The following is a 19324-nucleotide window of genomic DNA, read 5'->3' as shown; positions in this document are numbered from 1 at the left end:
TATTTTTAATTATGGTCGCTGTTTCTTATATATTTTGTGTGCTGAAATTAACAGTGCTATTGCTTTTTCTCTGTATAAATGTTTAGCAGCAGTTGAAGGTTTTATGATTTTGTGATGTTTATATGTATTACCTTGACATGGGCACCTGTACATGGTGAAGGGACCTTCCAGTAATGCTGCTGGGCTTCCAGATTAGCATCATTTGGATCCTATTCCTATACCTTAGTTCCAAGGTTACATCATTGGAATCTTGCATGTGCAGCAACCCATAGAAACTCAGAAAGGGGAATTTGATGGGTGAGGGGGTCAAGCCCTAACACACCAGTTTGGCCCCTCTTCTTCGACAAGACTTCCACCTGCCGCTTGACCTCAGACTGGAATCAAATGGCAGGTGGTTCTTACTTCTGGGGGTCAACTGCATTCCAATAAGTCTCCTTCCCTTTGATCCTGAGACAAGTTCTAGGCCTATTGGAAATGTGGGTATGATTCTCTAAGCAAATTAGGTGTCCCGTTTGCATTTGCAGTACCTGCTAGTTTCCAAATTGGCATCCCCTCGTAGGGCTCTGGTGGGTGCGGTACTTAGAGTATCAAAATTTTTTATTTGATTCTCATAAGTAATTTAAATACCCCTTCTTCTGGGGTACACAACAAGGCCTTTACCTCACGATCAAATGATACTGACAACACTTATGTAATAAAGAGCCTGAACTCGGATATGCCAACATCAGTGACACTGCTTTCTCTCATTTTCCATTCCACTTCAGCCAGAAAGGATTAGAAGACTTGGCAGAATCTCCAAAATCCAAGGAAAGGCTACATTCTGGAGGCATTTTAGTTGAAGTTGCAAGTCCAAAACATGCTCAGAAAATTCCAAAAACCACATCAATAGAGAGAATACCTATCATCGTAACCATAACCATTCATAAAACTCTGAACTTTTCACAGTATGATATGATACGTTGGTATCGTATTAGAGTGAGGTCTTATTCATGTCTCTGAAGAAGAGACCTGCTTTGAATTGAAAGAAAAAGGAGTGATAACTGTCAAGTGAATATCAATGAGTAAGGATGGGAACTTCATTCCTACACGAGTTCTTATTGTAACATTCAATGTCCCATGGCCCCAAATTCCAACAGGGCAGGCTACTTAAACTACCCAGTAAGGATTACATTCCAAATCCACTGTTTTAAATGCCAAGAGTGTGGTCTCTCACAAGCAGCCTGTCGTGGCTCCCTGCCTGTGCTCAATGTGGTGCCAAAGACTATGAGAGCAAGGAATGTTCAGCTTCTAAGGCAATTTGTACAAATTACCACAAAGAGCACCGAGCATACTCTCAAGCATGCCAGTGGCAAAGGAAGAAAAAGAAATTCATGAACTAAAACAGAGCTGAACATCTATCAAGAGGCCAGAAAATGCATCCAGCCAATAAATAGTGGCCAGCCTTCATACCCCAGAAGGTTTCTATGAACTGCACTATCGGAATGCAAAGTGAGATGAATATACAACCATCAAAGTCATTCACCCCTCTTGTTAACCATTTATTGAGTTAATCAAAACCAACTCAAAAGAAACAATCAGTTCCCACACCAATATTAATACCTCCTGCTGCGCCAGCTTTTCCAAAAGAGAACTGCAAGGAAAAGTAGTCAAAACCCCACACATCTCAAGCACAAGAACAAATGGACGTTGAGGAAAGAAGACTGTCTTGGAACTTTTTGCAGAGGAAGAAATGAACAGAGAACAGCATTCATATTTCCCAAAAAAAGATAATCAGCAATTCAGAAGCTGATTGACAGATCCACCAAGCCCTAGAAATGGCTAAATTCCTACAGTGGAATTGTCGGGATTCCAGCGAAATATTGATGACATCAAGACCCTCCTGAAAGCATGAGCCACTTTTCTTTTGCTTGTAGGACACATATTTGAAGGCAAATGAAAACCCTTCCTTTCATAATGCTACTATCATATGTAAGGACAGAACTGGGGATTGACCTGCCCATAAAGGAGTTGCTATTTTTGTAGGCAACCAGACCCCATTTCAACCTCTTTCCACCAACATAGAAGTGATAGCATTTTGCTTTATATGGTGGGGTTTTAATTAACAGTCTGTTGGATTTATTTTCCACCTAGTGCTGACATCCCCCAGACTAACTTTGATAATGTCATTGTGCATCTGCCCTACCTTTTCTTACTTCTCAGGATCCAAGTGTCAACTGTCCCATGCTCAATGTAAATGGCTCTGATATTACAAAACCAGAGGAGCTTGCAGATGCTCTAGGTAGATTGTTCATGGAAATCTCAGCTGTGACACCATACTCGCCGCAATTCCAGGCACACAAAGCACAAGCTGAAAAACATTCAAATAATTTTGAATCAACATCCAGTGCTGCATACAATCTCCCTTTCACAATGTCAGAATTACATCGTGCACTAGCCTCCACTAAACTTAGTGCAGCAGGGCCAGATAGAATACATTACATCATGATAGCAAAACTTACTGAACCTGCACTCAAAACTCTATTACTGCTCTACAACGGAATATTCAAAGAAAACACTTTTCCTGATAAATGGTAGCATGCTTTTATTTTGGCATTTCCAAAACCTGGAAAAGATCTTACAAATCCACAGCATTATTGACCTATTGCATTCACCAGCTGTATATGCAAGGCCATGGATAAAATGATCAACACCCGGCTATCCTAGTTTCTAGCTCAAAATAACCTTATGAATCCAGTACAGTGTGGCTTTTATGAAGGCAGATCCACTCTTGACATTTTGATTAAGACAGAAATAAACATCCGTGACACCTTCTTATACAAAGAACATCTTGCAGTGGTCCTATCTGACATTGAAAAAGCGTTTGACACTGCTTGGAGATATGGTATAATGCGAAATCTATATGATCTGGGATTACACGGATACCTACCACAGTTTATCAGAAACTTCCTACAACATCGCTCATTTCAAGTTCGATTTCACAACCACTTATCTTCAAAGTTCATACAGAAAGAAGGGGTACCACAAGGATCAGTGCTAAGTGCTACCCTCTTTAATATAAATATGAATTCAATAACACAGGACCTGCCACAAACAATATCCATTACCCTGTACGCTGATGACTTCAGTATCACCTGCCATTCACCTAATATGCGAATGGTAGAGAGACAGCTGCATTGTGCCATCAACAAAATAGTCCCAAAACAATGGTTTTCGCCTCTCAACCCAAAAGACTGTCGGTATACACTTCTGCAGGAAGTGTAACCAACATCCGCACCCAGAACTTCGACTAGAAAAACAAATCATACCAGTGGTCCCTAGTGTCCGCTTTCTTGGTGTGTCACTTACCATATGTAGGGCACACTATGGTCATAGTTGCCGATGCACCCAATAAATCCCGAAACAAACAAACAAACAAAATCTTGGTGTGATATTTGACCAAAAACTCACCTTCCTGGAACATATAAAAACACTCAGGATTACCTGTCTTAAAAAGCTAAACATCTTAAGAGTTCTATCAGGCACAACATGGAGGAGCTGACTGATACACACTATTACAGTTGTACCATGCACTAATATGGTCACGTATAGACTATGGTTCTGTAGTTTATAGCTCTGCTAGACCAAGCGCTTTATGCTGGCTTGATCCTGTTCAGCACAGTGCTCTTCGTCTTGCACTGGGGACGTACTGTACATCACCTGTCCAGAGCCTATATGCTGAAGCACATGAAACCTCCCTGCAGCTATGCAGACAAATGCTTTTATTACACTATGCAGCAAAACTCAAAGGGCATCTAAACCATCCCACTTGGAATGGACTTTTCTCTCCTAAATGGGGAAAAGCCTAGTAACTTCCAAGATTAATTCTATGAATGCTTCCCATTTTGAATTTTCTGTTGGTAACATCATCAGTTGGTCCCACCGTATAGAATTTAAATAATGATTCAGACCACTGTAGTCACCTTTACGAAAGCAAAAACCCTTCCCTTTACTCTTGATGGTAGTTACCTCTTTGAGTAAATCCTACTTCAGCACACTGTGATCACTGCCACCTAGTGGTTCCTTTATCTGCCGATTCTTGATGCATTAAGAATCACTACTGATAATCAGATCAAGAGTATTACTCCCTCTAGATGCCTCCCGAACATGCTGCTGTAGAAAACGATCATCCAATAAATCCACAATAGCCTTGCTAGTGTGTGACTGACCAACCCACAAATTCCAGTCAATATCCGGGAAATTAAAATCCCCCATTATAAGACACTCTAATTTACTGGCCCACTCTATTTCTCTTCACAACTGCTCATTATACTCATCAGATTCATTAGGCCTATAACGCACACCTACTCATTTTTCCTTTCCCAGTGCTTATGTCACACCAAACAGACTCAACATTGCATTGTCCACCCACATCAATTGGATGCACTTCCTTAGATTTTATGTGTTTCTTAACTAACAGCATAACCCCTCCTCCCTTCCTGTCCTGTCTATCCTTTCTGTACACATTGTACTCCCCAAATTCCAGTTCTGCACTTCTTATGTCTGTGTGACACCATGTCTCTGATATCCCAACAATATCTGCCTTTGATGTCTTGACTAGCACTTCAAGCTCATCGAATTTATTAACTATACCCCTAGCATTGGTGTATATGCAAGTATACATGCACCAGTTTCTACTCTTAGTTACCCTAACACAGCCCATGTATTTACTTGTTCCATTATGTCTCCCAGCAGTCCTGGAAATTCTCATTGCCTTGCTTTCTGGGCTGCTGTTCAGTTGCATTTCAAGAGAAGTAGTACAAGAATCACTTTTACTTCTGCCAGCGGCTACTGTTAATCTGTTAGTCCATGTATCCCCCCAAGCTAGCAGTTTTCCAACCCACCTAACTCTGCCTTGATAGCATCAACAAATATCTTGCACCCTTTCTATTTAAGTGTATCCCATCCCTGTAGAAGCATTCTCCCCTGTTAACAAGCACAGACCAGGCTGAGAAAAATTCTACCCCTTGAGCCTTGGACAGTCTTTCCAGGGCCGAATTGATCGACAAGGCTCTCATCATATACTCCCTCCTATTGTGCCTGGGCAGAATTGCAGACACTATCAAATTCAACCCTAACTCAGCTTTTTTTCAGCATTGTCTTGTACTTGTTAAGTAATTCTGTCGGTTTCCTACTCTTAATATCATTAGTGCTAACGTGTACAACAATATCACCCTTTGTGCTCTTAAAGGATGATATCTACCCTACAACGTCATCAACCTTTGCCCCTGGTAGACATACTCTGGTCCTGTTCCATCTATTCCTTTTTGCACAATATGTTCCCAGTTTCCCTGACAATAGAGTCACCTACAACAACTAGTTCCTTTGGGACCAGCACATTCTGCCTTGGGGGTTGCTGCTGTGTTGCGTGATGTTCAAGCGCAAGCTCTGGCATTGATGTGGGCAGCTGAGAGCTTGATGGGCCCCTCAATTTAAATCGTTCGAGGGCATCCACCCTATCCTTCAAGCTTTCATATAAGCCCATAACAAAGCTGAGTTGGCACCTTATTTCCTCCCACTCCTTACATCGAGCACGCACAAAGACATTCCCCTTGGCAATATCATGTCTCATCCCTGTTTGCTCCACAAACATCAAACAAGCAGATCAAGATCAAGAGTATTAGCATTTCAATAGACTGTGATTCGGAGGACAACCGCCTCCCTCAGTTCTCCCCTGAGCCACAGCACTTCCACTCATTTGAGCCTTTTGCTTTGCTGCTTTGTCTGAGTCATGATTTCTATTCAAGTTCAATAAAATTTCAATACAAAATATAACCCTAAACCTATATCCCAATGCGGTTATAACACTATATATATATGTATTTCGGTATCGAATATTATCTCCGAGTTACATTATATAACTTTCTTATTCCCTGTCAACTTATATGTATTAATTTATGATGTTACGTTTGTAATAACTAGGTCACTATATTTATTTAGTTAAAAAAGTACAATTCAATTGACAATGAAATTTAATAAGATTAATAAATTTTCTGATTAATTGATACTACTATACTCGCTATCTAGTTTTCTGTTAAACCTTACACTAGCACACGTATCTTATAACAATGGCGGCAAGTTAGGAACAGTTAATCTACGGACACAAGGTATTATTTACTTTCCAAATCACACTATCTAAATTCAAAATAAACCACAGAGCTTGACTAGGTCTATAAGCTACTTATAGAAAATAATTTAATTTAACAATTAAGTCAATAAAGCGGCTAAGTATAATTCAAAACTTTTTGTTCGCGGGAGCTGCAAAACCTGTCCACACATTGATTTGATACCCTTGCCGATACTAAGTAATAACCTACAAAAATTCTATCTAAATTCAATTTAAACTAAAGTATTGTTACTAGGAATATAAAGCAACTCTAAAAAATAAATTAATATGCCAATTTAAGTCAATAAAAAAGCAAAAACTTCTCTATTTGCTGGAGCCATAAAAACTTCACCTGTTTACATGTACTCTCGCTCTCACTTTCCAAGACACACATACTCTCGCGCCCACTTAGCATTAGCATTAGTAGAGGCATATGATGCAAGAAAGCAAGCTTATGCAGCATCAGCAAAAAAAAAAAAAAAAAAAAACCACTTCACCCCTCCATTCAAAATACCTGTCCAGCTGAGCCTTAAATTTATTTAGGCTATCAACTTCCACAACAAGGGACGGAAGTCTGTTCCACCAAACAACTATCCGCTGGCTAAAGGCAAATTTCCGCACATCTATCCTACATCTGTCTTTCCTCAATTTGAATTTATACCTTCTCAGGTGATTATTCTGAGCAAGAGGAAGAATCCCATCAGCATTGAGCATGCTCAAACCATTCATCAAGGCTTTATACACCTCTATCAGATCACCTTGCCAGTGCCTAGTCTCCAGACACTGTAATTTGCAAAACTTTAGCCTTTCTTCATAAGAGCAACCCTTTGTTCCATTCACTAATCTTGTTGCCCTTCTCTGTACTTGTTCCAGCAGCTCTACATCCTTCTTGAAATGAGGCCCCCAGACCTGTATACGGTACTCGAGGTGTGGCCTGACCATTGCCTTATACAAGGGAATAATCACCTCCTTCTCCCTGCTAGAAAAATTCCTGTATATCATTGACAAGACACCATGAGCTACTCTTGCAGCCAGTCTGCACTGAGAACTTCATATCTGCCTGCACAGTTACCCCCAGGTCCTTCTCATTCTCTACCACTGTCAGTGTAGTACTACAGAACATAACGAAACAGGCCTACGCGCTCTGGATTCATTAAGAATTTATTACAGTTATACACAGAGCGTACAAATAAAGAAGAAATATATGAGCTTTCGGCTATATGGTAGCCTTCATCAGAATTAAAAATACATGAATGGCAGTTGGAACGAACATGTCTGGACAACCCGCCACGACATCGACCCACACCGCGATGTCGTGGTGGTAGACAGATCCCACCATTACCTAAAACGTACCTGGTTGGAATCGTTAAATATAAAATCTTCGGATAAATCCTAGAACAGGAACAGTGGTTGCCAAGTCAACCCGATCACAGAGTCAGTAGTTCTATCATTGGACAAGCGCTGGCCACGTCATCATGCGTCACAGCCACAGACGTCAACAAACAATTAAACCTTGCGTCTCACGCACCTGGCAGTGCACATCTTCATTCCAACTGCCATTCATGTATTTTTAATTCTGATGAAGGCTACCATATAGCCGAAAGCTCATATATTTCTTCTTTATTTGTACGCTCTGTGTATAACTGTAATAAATTCTTAGTACTACAGAGTTGATACGTTGCTCTAGGGTTGCTGTTTCCCATATGTAGTACTTTACATTTGTCAATGTTAAACTTCATTTGCTACCTCTCAGCCCATCTGCTCAACCTTTCCAGATCCTGTTGCAGCAGCATAGTGTCAATAGTGTCCTTAACAACCCTGCCAACCTTTGTATCATCTGCAAACTTGGACATTAAGCTTGATATACCATCATCAATATTATTTATAAATACAGAAACAATAATGGACCCAACACTGAACCCTGAGGGACTCCACTAATAACATTAGTCCACGATGAGAAGTGTCCATTGATTACCACTCTGTCTTCTCCCCCCTCAACCACCCCTTTATCCATAGCAGCAATTTGCCTCCAGTGCCACACTGCTCCAATTTGTGCAGCAGTCTTCCATGTAGAACAGTATCAAAAGCCTTTCTAAGATCCAAGTATATTTTATCAAAGTTATTCCCTGCATCCAGTTCTTTTGTGACTGCATCCTAGTATCCTATCAAATTGGTCAGGCAAGACTTCCCCTTAACAAAACCATGCTGTGTCCGAGCTATAACTGAAGTCTTGTTTAGATGATCCTGCAGTGCTTCTTTAACCAGTGCCTTCATTAATTTTCCTGGAACAGAAGTTAAACTAACAGGTCTATAATTACTTGTGTCAGCCTTTGATTCTCCTTTGTGAATTGGGGTCACATTTGCACATCTCCAGTCTGTGAGTACCTCCCCTGAGTCCAAGGAAGCTCTCATAATTATGGCTAAGGGTTTGCTTACTTCCTTTGCTGCCTCCTATAGGAAGTCCCTGGGGGGGGATGGATTCAATTCCAGTGTGGGATAGATCCAGTAGATATGGTAAATTCCAGTAGAGTGACTCCGATAGGTATGGCCAATTCAAGTGTGAAACAATCCAGAAGGTGAAGGCCTAAGTATTGAGAATCCTAACCCACAAGGGGATTAGCAAGACATTTAGAGGAGCCGACTGAGGTGAATGACTGTCCTGTTGAATATCTGTGGGTGTCCTTATAGTAGGAAGGGCTTCCTTTTAGTAAAGAGATCTTTTACATATTTAGTAAATTTATATTATTTAGAATATTGGTTCATTTATGAACAGGCGTTCAAGGACACAGGGCAGGTCATGAATTGTATTGATGAGCACACTGCGGTCTTCATATAATAGGTAGAATAGAGGAGATGTGCCCAATCTTCAGGTTGTCCACGTATACAGAAGGGATCATTAATAATGCCCATAGATGTGAGCTTCTGTTTAATGGTCCTGTGGCCAGCGATTAAGATGGTGGCATGAAGTCCTGGGGAGAACCAGACCAGTGGTTTTGGGAAGGTTTGAGCAACTTCTGGCAGAAAATTTTTAGTAATAAGGCCTTTTTCAGATTCTATCTAATTAGTTTGCCAGATTTTAACAAGTTTTGCTGTGAGGAGCTTCTTTTCTTGTTTGATATTGTTTGCTGGATTTTATAATGGGGTCAAGGATAGTTGCAAGGAGACCCTTGGACACAGTAATGTGCACCCCCTCTGGATCACCTCTAGGTCAAGGGGGAGGACTCTAGCCAGAACCTTTAGGACTGGGGTAGTAACTGTACATCAGGCCCTGGTAATCGTAAGGAGAATGGAATGCTAAACTGATGAAAGTTTTCATTTGTTGTTGCTAATGATGGCCCTTTTAAACCACACACTGGCACCATATATGATGGCAGGAATGAATAGTGCTTTTTAAAGTAGGGCGAGAGAATGCCTATTCAGGCCCCAGTCAGACCTACTAATGCAGGTGATCACGGAGGTATAGTTCCTGATTTTCTGTGTTATTTCTACCCACACCTCTGTAATGAGGTGTGGGTGGAAATTGAGTTTACTCTTAAGGACTATTCCTAGGTGTCTTAATTTTGTTACCAGTTTGATAGTTTGCCCAGAGTTCTTAATCAGTAGAGGCCATCGGGTATGAAGGGTACTTCATACCCGATGGCCTCTTCAGGAGTATTGATTTTGTTTTTTCTGGTGAAATCTTGAGCATGTGGAGATTGCTCCAAGTCAGGAGGACCTGTAGGGCTCAGTTGGCCGAGGCCTCGAGGGATACTCTGGTGTCAGCAGAGAATGAGAATAAGATCATTGGTATAGGCTTGTGTGTGTTGGCAAATTCTAGGTCAAGGTTAAGCAGTTCTTTTAAGATAATCTTACACAGAATGGGTGGGGAGGAGAACCCATATGGAAGTGATCACTTCTCTGTGATAACCAACGTAATTAGTGGGACACTGTCTTACTTTTAGGTAAGAAGCTTATCAATGATGCAGTGACATACATCACAGAAAACATTGTTCATTCATCTGCCACTATTATTCCCAAAAACATATACCCAATTTCCACTCTTTCCCAAACCATGGTGGAATGCAGAATGCACAGTAGCAAAAAAAAAGCTCAAAACAAAGATTGAGGAATATTTTGGCAGTGCCTTAGTATGGCCGTAATAGCCTTTAAACATGCACAAGCCAGAGCATGCTACATTTGCCATCAGAGTCGAAAGGAATCGTGGATCTGTTTCACATCATCTATTACCCAGTCTACCAACACTAAAATGGTCTAGGATAAAATCTGGAAAATGAAGGGAAAATATACATCTTACCTTTCATCTGTTATTGGATGGGAATCTTTTTTTTTATTACCTTTCTTTAAGGTGATTTGATAAGCTACAAAATTTCAGTAATAAATTTATTTGTTATCCATAGCTTTTTATAACAGTCAAGTAATTTTGGATTTTATGCAACTTTAGATAATATCAAAAGGAATTATCCTAGTTTCTGGTCATGAAGAAATGTTATCCAGCATTAAAACCTTTGCTGTGACTCTATCACCTGAGATGGCTCCTACAGCAACAATGGTAGTATTTGATGTAGCTAGAGAAGGTGAAGTAGTTGCTGATAGCCTCACATTTCCTGTCAATGGTATTACTAGAAATAATGTAAGTATTAATATTTTGTGTAAAGAATATATATGGGTGTCAAATAAGATTAGTTAAAAGCAAAGAAAAACACTTTTACATCATATTAAAAATAATTGTGAGCAAAATGTGGATTACATGTAAGTGTAATCTGGCCCAACTTAGTATTGACCAATAACTTAATAGCATTGTTTACAGGTGACATTTCTGAATGTAAACTGCCATCAGTCTATAGTTGTCGATCTATACACACATTATAGATCTATACACACTTACACTACAATTGCAAGATAGCTAATTGAATAATATTGTAAATAATTCAGTATTTTTCGCTTAGTTCGCTCACAGCTGTAATGTAGGATGTAGTGTAGATTTCTCAACCCTGTCCTGCTAACAGTATGCCAGTAGTGCATTTAGAAATGTTACCTTTGATTATGTGTTAGCTTACATTTATATGTAATACACTGTACTAACAATAGGAACACAATAAACTAAAAAAATTTGATTTTATATATATATATTTATTATTATTTCAAACTATAAATCTTAAGAAAAAAGTGTAACCATAACCTACAAAAGGCCCTAACCATCCCAATATATAGCTAAGTCAAGCTAATTCCAATATTGACAAAATAAACAATCAATATAATAATCAGTATTACCATAATGTCATTACTGAATAAGGCTTACATCGAAAGGCACATCATCGTGGGGCTAGCACCTCTCAATATAGGCCATTAATAACAACATGAACTATCTATTTCTGCTAGTTACATGCCATCCTCACCATATTCATATATACTAAATATAGTATACATAATAGCTTTAAGATTAATTTAAGTTTAAATTTAAGTAGCTTCAAGAGCCAATACAACCAAATTAACTATGAAACGCGTAATAAAAAAATAGAACGGCAGACTGGCAAAATGTAACTGCTAGCCGTACAGATAGCCAAACTCTTAAACATTAATGAAATATTTACGCAAGTATATCTGTTTCCGTAGCAAAATGGACGGGAGGAAAGAATAGTGAGGGCATAAGCCCAAAAATTAGGCAAAAGGAATAGGCAACAAGTAAAGCAGTAGTACTTCAATCTCCTTTAAATTACTCTAATAGATTTTGAGGCATAAGATACAAGAGTTAGATAGCATAAAGATAAAAGCAGAGGTAAAGACAGAAAAGTACTTTATTATTATGGTAAAAAGTAAAAAGTAAAGTGCAGCCATTATCAACCCACTGCAGGGTGGAAGCCTCCTCAACAATTCATGCTGAGGGAAATGGACCATAATCTGCCACGCTGGTCCAGTGCGGGTTGGCAGATCGACCGTATTCAGCAGTCAGGGGCTTGAACCCCGGTCTACTCAAAGAGCGTGTGCTACTGCACTCCCGCTCCTGCCCACTCGGCTACGGAGGCCATTATTATGGTATTTAACTTTAACCTTAATTCTGTATTAGTCTTTCATTCTTAATTGGATTAGTACAAGTTTCTTTACACAACGAATTACCAGGAACCTTGCTAAGGGATGGGGATTTACAACCCCAGTAATTTTCCAAAGTAGTTTGCTGTCTTTACATCTGCTTTTATCTTTATGCTATCTAACTCTTGTATCTTATGCCTCAAAATCTATTAGAGTAATTCGAGGGAGATTGAGGTACTATTGCTTTACTTGTTGCCTATTCCTTTTGCCTAATTTTTAGGCTTATGCCCTCGCTATTCTTTCCTCCTGTCCATTTTGCTAAGGAAACAGATATATTTGCGTAAATATTTCATTAATGTTTAAGAGTTTGGCTATCTGTAGGGCTAGCAGTTACATTTTGCCAGTCTGCCGTTCTATTTTTTTATTCGTGTTTCATAGTTAATTTGGTTGTATTGGCTCTTGAAGCTACTTAAATGTAAACTTAAATTTAATCTTAAAGCTATTATGTATACTATATTTAGTATATTTGAATATGGTGAGGCTGGCATGTAACTAGCAAAAATAGATAGTTCATGTTGTTATTAATGGCATATATTAAGTTTAAATGATGATGTGCCACGATGATGTGCCTTTCGATGTAAGCCTTATTCAGTAATGACATTATGGTAATACTGATTATTATATTGATTGTTTATTTTGTTAATATTGGAATTAGCTTGACTTAGCTATATATTGGGATGGTTAGGGCCTTTTGTAGGTTATGGTTACACCTTTTTCTTAAGATTTATAGTTTGAAATAATAATAAATATCTCGTATATTCACAGGCTTATATAATGTTTAGTCATTTCTGATGACATTAATCTGTCCTGTCCTGAATTTATCTAAATGATTTGGATATTAGTGTTAATTCTGCTTTTTATGTGTGTATATATATATATATATATTTCCAAGTATGACAAGGCAAATATTAAATGTTATAATAAATATAAATATTATAATAAATACTAAGTAGTCACATAACCAATTAATGCCATCTAGGACGATTAAACATTACATCGGTCTGTATGAATATGAGTTAAGTTAATAATGGTAAGAGTTTTTTATAGGTAAAATATGATATACTAGCTTATCAGGTAAACCATAAACCCTGGCGGGTACCCTACGTGACCTGGAAAAAAATCAATCTATGCCATGACATAAGCAATAAATTATAAACATATATAAAAATACCATTAAAATGTTAGTTATGGCAATAAGATACATTGAAAGGGACTTTTTCAAGGGCTAACCCTTACAATGTATAAACCATAATTAACGAGCTATCCGTTTCTGTAGTCATTGTCCAGCATAACTATGTCCAAATATACGTAAAATAGTATTAAGTTAGAGCCAAAAGTATAAAATTTGTAGTAGTTAGCGCCAAAAGTATAAAATTTGTAGTAAGTTAGAGCCAAATGGTTAATTTATCCCAAATTTAGCAGTAAACTGGCAAAATTTGCTAAATTTGGGATTAATTAACCATTTGGCTCTAACTTACTACAAATTTTATACTTTTGGCGCTAACTACTACAAATTTTATACTTTTGGCTCTAACTTAATACTATTTTACGTATATTTGGACATAGTTATGCTGGACGATGACTACAGAAACGGATAGCTCGTTAATTATGGTTTATACATTGTAAGGGTTAGCCCTTGAAAAAGTCCCTTTCAATGTATCTTATTGCCATAACTAACATTTTAATGGTATTTTTATATATGTTTATAATTTATTGCTTATGTCATTTTTTTCCAGGTCACATTGGGTACCCGCCAGGGTTTATGGTTTACCTGATAAGCTAGTATATCATATTTTACCTATAAAAAAACTCTTACCATTATTAACTTAACTCATATATATATATATATATGTATATATATTAATATTGAATTCCAATCAAGACCAAAAGCTTTTAAAGCAAACCATAAAATAAAATCTATCATTTACCTTAAAGCTCCAAACCCAGAAATGTTTTAAATTTTATTTTCTTCTCTCAAGTTAAGAAAATTATGAAAGTGAAAATTGTCCTATACATGTTTACACATTTTACATCTTTACTCAATCTCATAGTATATATAGACTTGCAAGTTAGTGCATTGCATCAAGTCTGTACATAGTAAGTCAAACAAAGTTGATTACATGGCATAATTTTATTTATATCTTATATTGTGATGCAGTTATACACTAACTTATACATCTAGTAAGTTTGTGTATTCTGAGGCTTTTAGCCCTAAAAATTTTTTATCTCAAAGTATATTTATTTATTTAAATTTTAACATTTAAGCAACTTAATGTTTAAGTGAACTTTGGAATCATAAATCATTTCATTGTACTGAATTTTGTTTGAATGACTATTGCTCCAGTTATTTTAAAAACCTGTTATTTATTCAAATAAGTTCATCCATAATAAGCATTTGGAAAAATATTTTATTAATAGTATGGACAGTGTGATGCATAATAATGTAGCAGAAAGGTTCCGTTTTGTTATAGGACCATTTAAGTTCAGTTAATTTTTGTCGTTTAGCCTCCACTGCAAATTCTGAGTAAGATATTGCAATGCAAAGCATTTGTATTCCAAATTTATTAAACTAAGTGTCATATGCAAGCAAAATGTTTATCTGTATGATAAAGCATTAGAAGTACATAATTTTATTAAATCACAAATGACATTTCGTAATACTGATTATTATACCTATAACTTTATTCACTTATTAATACAAAATATATTAATATGGTATATTTATTTTTAATGTTATTTTTTACATATTAATACATTATTTTTTATGCATTAACACAAAAAAATCAACTGTGATGCGACTAAAATAATCTGTGATTTTTAGATTGTAAAGTTTAGTTTTTTTTGGGGATTTTTAAAGTGTAATCTCAAACTTTAAAAAGTTTTAATTTACATTAAAATTGAAAGAACTGCCATTTCCAATGCTTTTTTTTTTTTTTTTGCTAACAAATGGATCACTTATGGGAATGTTTCTAGAGTGAACATCATGAAGCACTTTTTTTTTTTTTTTTTTTATTGTTGTAGTTTCATGTCTGAATTTTTATATTTTCTCAATTTGACCATGATATGTCAAGAATGTGAAATAATTAATTAACAGAGGTGGACTGGCCCGGGCAGCCAGTCATTAATTGCATGATGCCAATAGCATTTGTATAGTTTTACTGCTTCAAGAGGGGGGGGGACAAAGTGTTAGGAGCCACAAGAATCAACTGCAGCCAGTCCACCCCAGATTAAACATATGATGCTGAATTCTCCTGTCATGCTCTTCTTTTTTTCTCCAGAATATATGGCTTTCAGTACCTCTATTTCTGACAAACAGAATCTCTCTTTCTTTCAAACAAAAGCTGCATGCTATTCTTTTTCCTTTATTAGACATTCTATACATATTCTTTACCATTCTATCTATCCTATTGTATATCATTTCTGTATCTTAATTAGCTGGATTAGTACAGTGCTCTTTAACAACCATATCTTAGTTCATTAGTCATATTTATAATATAGAATGCATTAAGCATTTTTGGGTTACAGATGAGTTCCTGACAAAATTTAATTAATCCATTACCTGACATCCTAGTTCATTTTTTACACCAAAAACAGAAATATTTATATATCTATTAGAATTTTATCAGTGTGAATATCAGAATTCCTCCAATACAGTCTTTGCTTCTGAACTACATCATCCAATTTTCCAAATCTACAGTTTTCCAATTACAATTCTGTAATTGGAAAACTAGTATATAAAAAAGTTCTTTCTGAATTTCTTTCTTCTGAAGTTCTTTTTTCACAGTACCTGTAAAGAGCTTTTTTTTCTGTTCCTGTCTTAATAAACAGACGTTTCATTAGAGTGATTTTTTTTAAACTTATATTTATTGTAATTGGAGTATTTTTGATATAAAGGTAAAGTCATATAAGCATCATTACAGTTGTCTGTCCATTTTATTTATGTTTATTTCTATTTGTATGTAGTTCACAATTACCCTAAATAACAAAAAAGATAAATCAGGAGATACAGTTGAGATTGTAATTCGGGGTCGTCCAGGAACATATGTTGGGCTATCAGCAGTGGACAGAGCCTTGTACAGCATGAAAACTGGCAGTGATTTGAACCATGGTGATGTAAGTACCCCTAAATATTCAGCCCTTTAAAATTATGATAAATGAAAATAGTTAAACTGCATCTAGTAAATAGTTTCCAGTTCAAAGATTTAAAGGCAGAAAAGGACAATGTTTAGATTCTTTCTCTTCTGATGAGGACTGTTCTGCTTCACATGTCATCAGATACATGATGACTCTTAGTTATCCAGTACAGTTCTTGAAAGAATTTTATAAAATCACATTGATAATTAAGAGAAGCACATATTGTTAATTGGCATAGAGAAAGAGAAGAATATCCAAAATGTCTGAATAATTCTTTATGCTGTTGTCTGATACTAATAAAGGTCTACTCTGGAAAATAATGTAATATTTCATTAGAGTGATTTTTTTTTAACTAGTATTTATTGTAATTGGAGTATTTTTTACATAAAAGTATAAGCATCATTTCAGTTATCTGTCCATTTTATTTATGTTTATTTCTATTTGTATGTAGTTCACAATTACCCTAAATAACAAAATACAGTCTTCCACTCTAATGTTTGAGATCTGATTGTTTGAGAGTATTATAGTATAGTACAAAGGTATCATGTAAAAGTAAGTGTACTGGTCTTGTTTCACAAGATCAGTGAACTTACTAAGCAACAGCATTGCTGTTGACCGCCAGCAACATTACTGCTACCTCCACTAGTAATGTACTGCTCTCCTACATTGCTGGTTGGCACTGCTCCTGTCTCCACTTGGTGGGGTCAGAAACCTGGATGGAAAGAGCTATTTCCTCCAGAGCTAAAAGGAGCAAAACATGGAATTCTCCAGTTACCCTTCAATTGAGCCATGACACTTATCATACTCTAAATTAAATGAAACTGACCATGACACATCACAGTTGAAAAGACTTAGATACAGTGATATATTGATTGAACTGTGAGCCACGAATAATTAGCATTAGCATCTGAGACTCTGCTAAAATTATCAACTTTTGGTGGTATACCGATGCAAGTTATTCCACATGCAACACTAAATGCCTACAAAGGGGTAATTGCAGAGTAATTGGATGTAACTTGATGAATGTCATAGAGAAAAGGTTATGCAAGTTAAGGGTCCAAGGTGCCGAGCATATTCATGGCACAAGTGATTCTTGTGTGATCTATAGAGCATTTTTTGGTTAGTGACTAAAGTTCTGTTTGAGTTCTGTTATCTTCTCCTCTCAGTTTATTTAAAATAGTTCTTTACATGAAAAGATACAAGTAGAGCAGTAACCCAAGAGAAACATACCAACTCTGTGGTACTACACTCAGAGAGGTAAGAATGAAAAAGACCTGGGGGTAATTGTGCAGTCAGATATGCAGTTCTCTGAGCAGTGCAGATGGGCTTCCAGAGCAGGTCATGGAGTTTTGTCAATGATGTATAGGAATTTTGCTAGCAGAGACAAGGAGGTGATTATCCTTTTGTATAAGGCAATGGTCAGGCCACACTTTGAGTACTGTATACAGGTCTGGAGGCCTCATTTTAGGAAGGATGTAGAGTTGCTAGAATGAGTACAGGGAAGGGCAACAAGATTGGTGAGAGGAACAAAGGGAAACGCTTATGAAGAATGGCTTGAGTACTGCAAGTTTCAGCATCTGGAGACTTGGCACCTGCAAGGTGATCTGATTGAGGTGTTCGAGGCCTTGAATGGTTTGAGCAGGCTCAATGCTGACGGGATATTTCTGCTTGCTCAGACTAAGAACCTGAGGGGAGTGATATATTCAAATTGAGGAAAGACAGTCGTAGAATAGATGTGCGGAAGTTTTCCTTTAGCCAACGGGTAGTTGATTGGTGGAACAGACTTCCGTCTGTTGTTGTGGAAGTTGATAGCTTAAAAAAATTTAAGGCTGAACTAGACAAACATTTGGTGTGGCCAGATGGGTGAAATGGGAAGGGTTTTATTTATTTATTTTTTTTTTTTGGCTGATGCTCTATAAGCTTGCTTTCTTGCATCATATGCCTCAACTAATGCTAGTTCTAAAACTCAGGAATTAAAATAACCTTTCTTTTTCTTAGTATACTTATAACCAACATTACCAAACCAGTTAGCATTAGCATAGACATAGGATGTGCAAGAATGCAAGCTTATGCAGCATCGGCCAAACCCCCCCCCCCTCCCATTTCACTCATCTATTTACTCCAAATGCTTGTCCAGCTCAGCCTTAAATTTATTTAAGCTATCAACTTCCACAACAAGAGATGGAAGTCTGTTCCAGTAATCAATTAGTTTGAATCTATGCACCCTCAGGTTCTTAATCTGAGCAAGAGAAAGAATCCCATCAGCATTGAGTTTTCTCAACCCATTCAAGGCCTTGTACACCTCAATCAGATCACCTTGCAGGTGCCAAGTCTCCAGATGCTGCAACTTGCAGTACTCAAGCCATTCTTCATAAGTGTACCCCTTTGTTTCCCTCACCAATCTTGTTGCCTTTCTTTTTACTCGTTCTAGCAACTCTACATCCTTCCTAAAATGAGGCCTACAGACAACGGGATAATCACCTCCATGTCCTTGCTAGCAAAATTCCTATATATCATTGATAAGACTTCATATCTGACTGCACAATTACCCTCAGGTCTTTTTCACTCTCCACTTCTCTAAGTGTAGTACCACACAGTTGGTATGTTTAACTTCAGTTGCCACTTCAGCAGTGTCCATTGAATACCACTATCTGTCATCTCCCACTAAACCATCCCTTTATCCATTGTGGCAACTTGTCCTTAATGCCATACCACTCCAATTTGTACAGCAGTCTTTCATGTGCAACAGTATCAAAAGCTTTTCTGAAATCCAAATATATGATATCAAAATTATTTTTTCATCCTGTGTCTTAACTATTACTGCAGTCGTGTCTAGATGATCCTGCAAAGCTTCTTTAATATTTTATAAAGAATATTTTATAATATTTGCTTGCTTGACGTGGTAACCTATACCTAGGCTACCACGTCAAGCAAGCAAATATACCATGCAAATATACAAGC

The 19324-nt window shown here is 37.2% G+C and overlaps 1 protein-coding gene across 1 annotated transcript in view; it reads left to right on the top strand.

The window, feature by feature from the left end:
* Positions 1-19324, top strand: part of LOC150078931 (CD109 antigen-like) — a 223646-nt gene that overhangs the window by 72810 nt on the left and 131512 nt on the right. The window contains exons 13-14 of the mRNA XM_090383675.1: positions 10584-10772; positions 16193-16342. Of these exons, the coding sequence (XP_090239801.1) occupies positions 10584-10772; positions 16193-16342 (339 nt within the window). The remainder of the gene's footprint in view (positions 1-10583; positions 10773-16192; positions 16343-19324) is intronic.

The sequence above is a fragment of the Mastigoproctus giganteus genome, chromosome 10, assembly GCF_048544385.1.
Source record: "Mastigoproctus giganteus isolate SK-2022 chromosome 10, ASM4854438v1, whole genome shotgun sequence".
In the NCBI taxonomy this organism is placed as follows: Eukaryota; Metazoa; Arthropoda; class Arachnida; order Uropygi; family Thelyphonidae; genus Mastigoproctus; species Mastigoproctus giganteus.
This window is presented reverse-complemented; position numbering and strand designations above follow the sequence as displayed.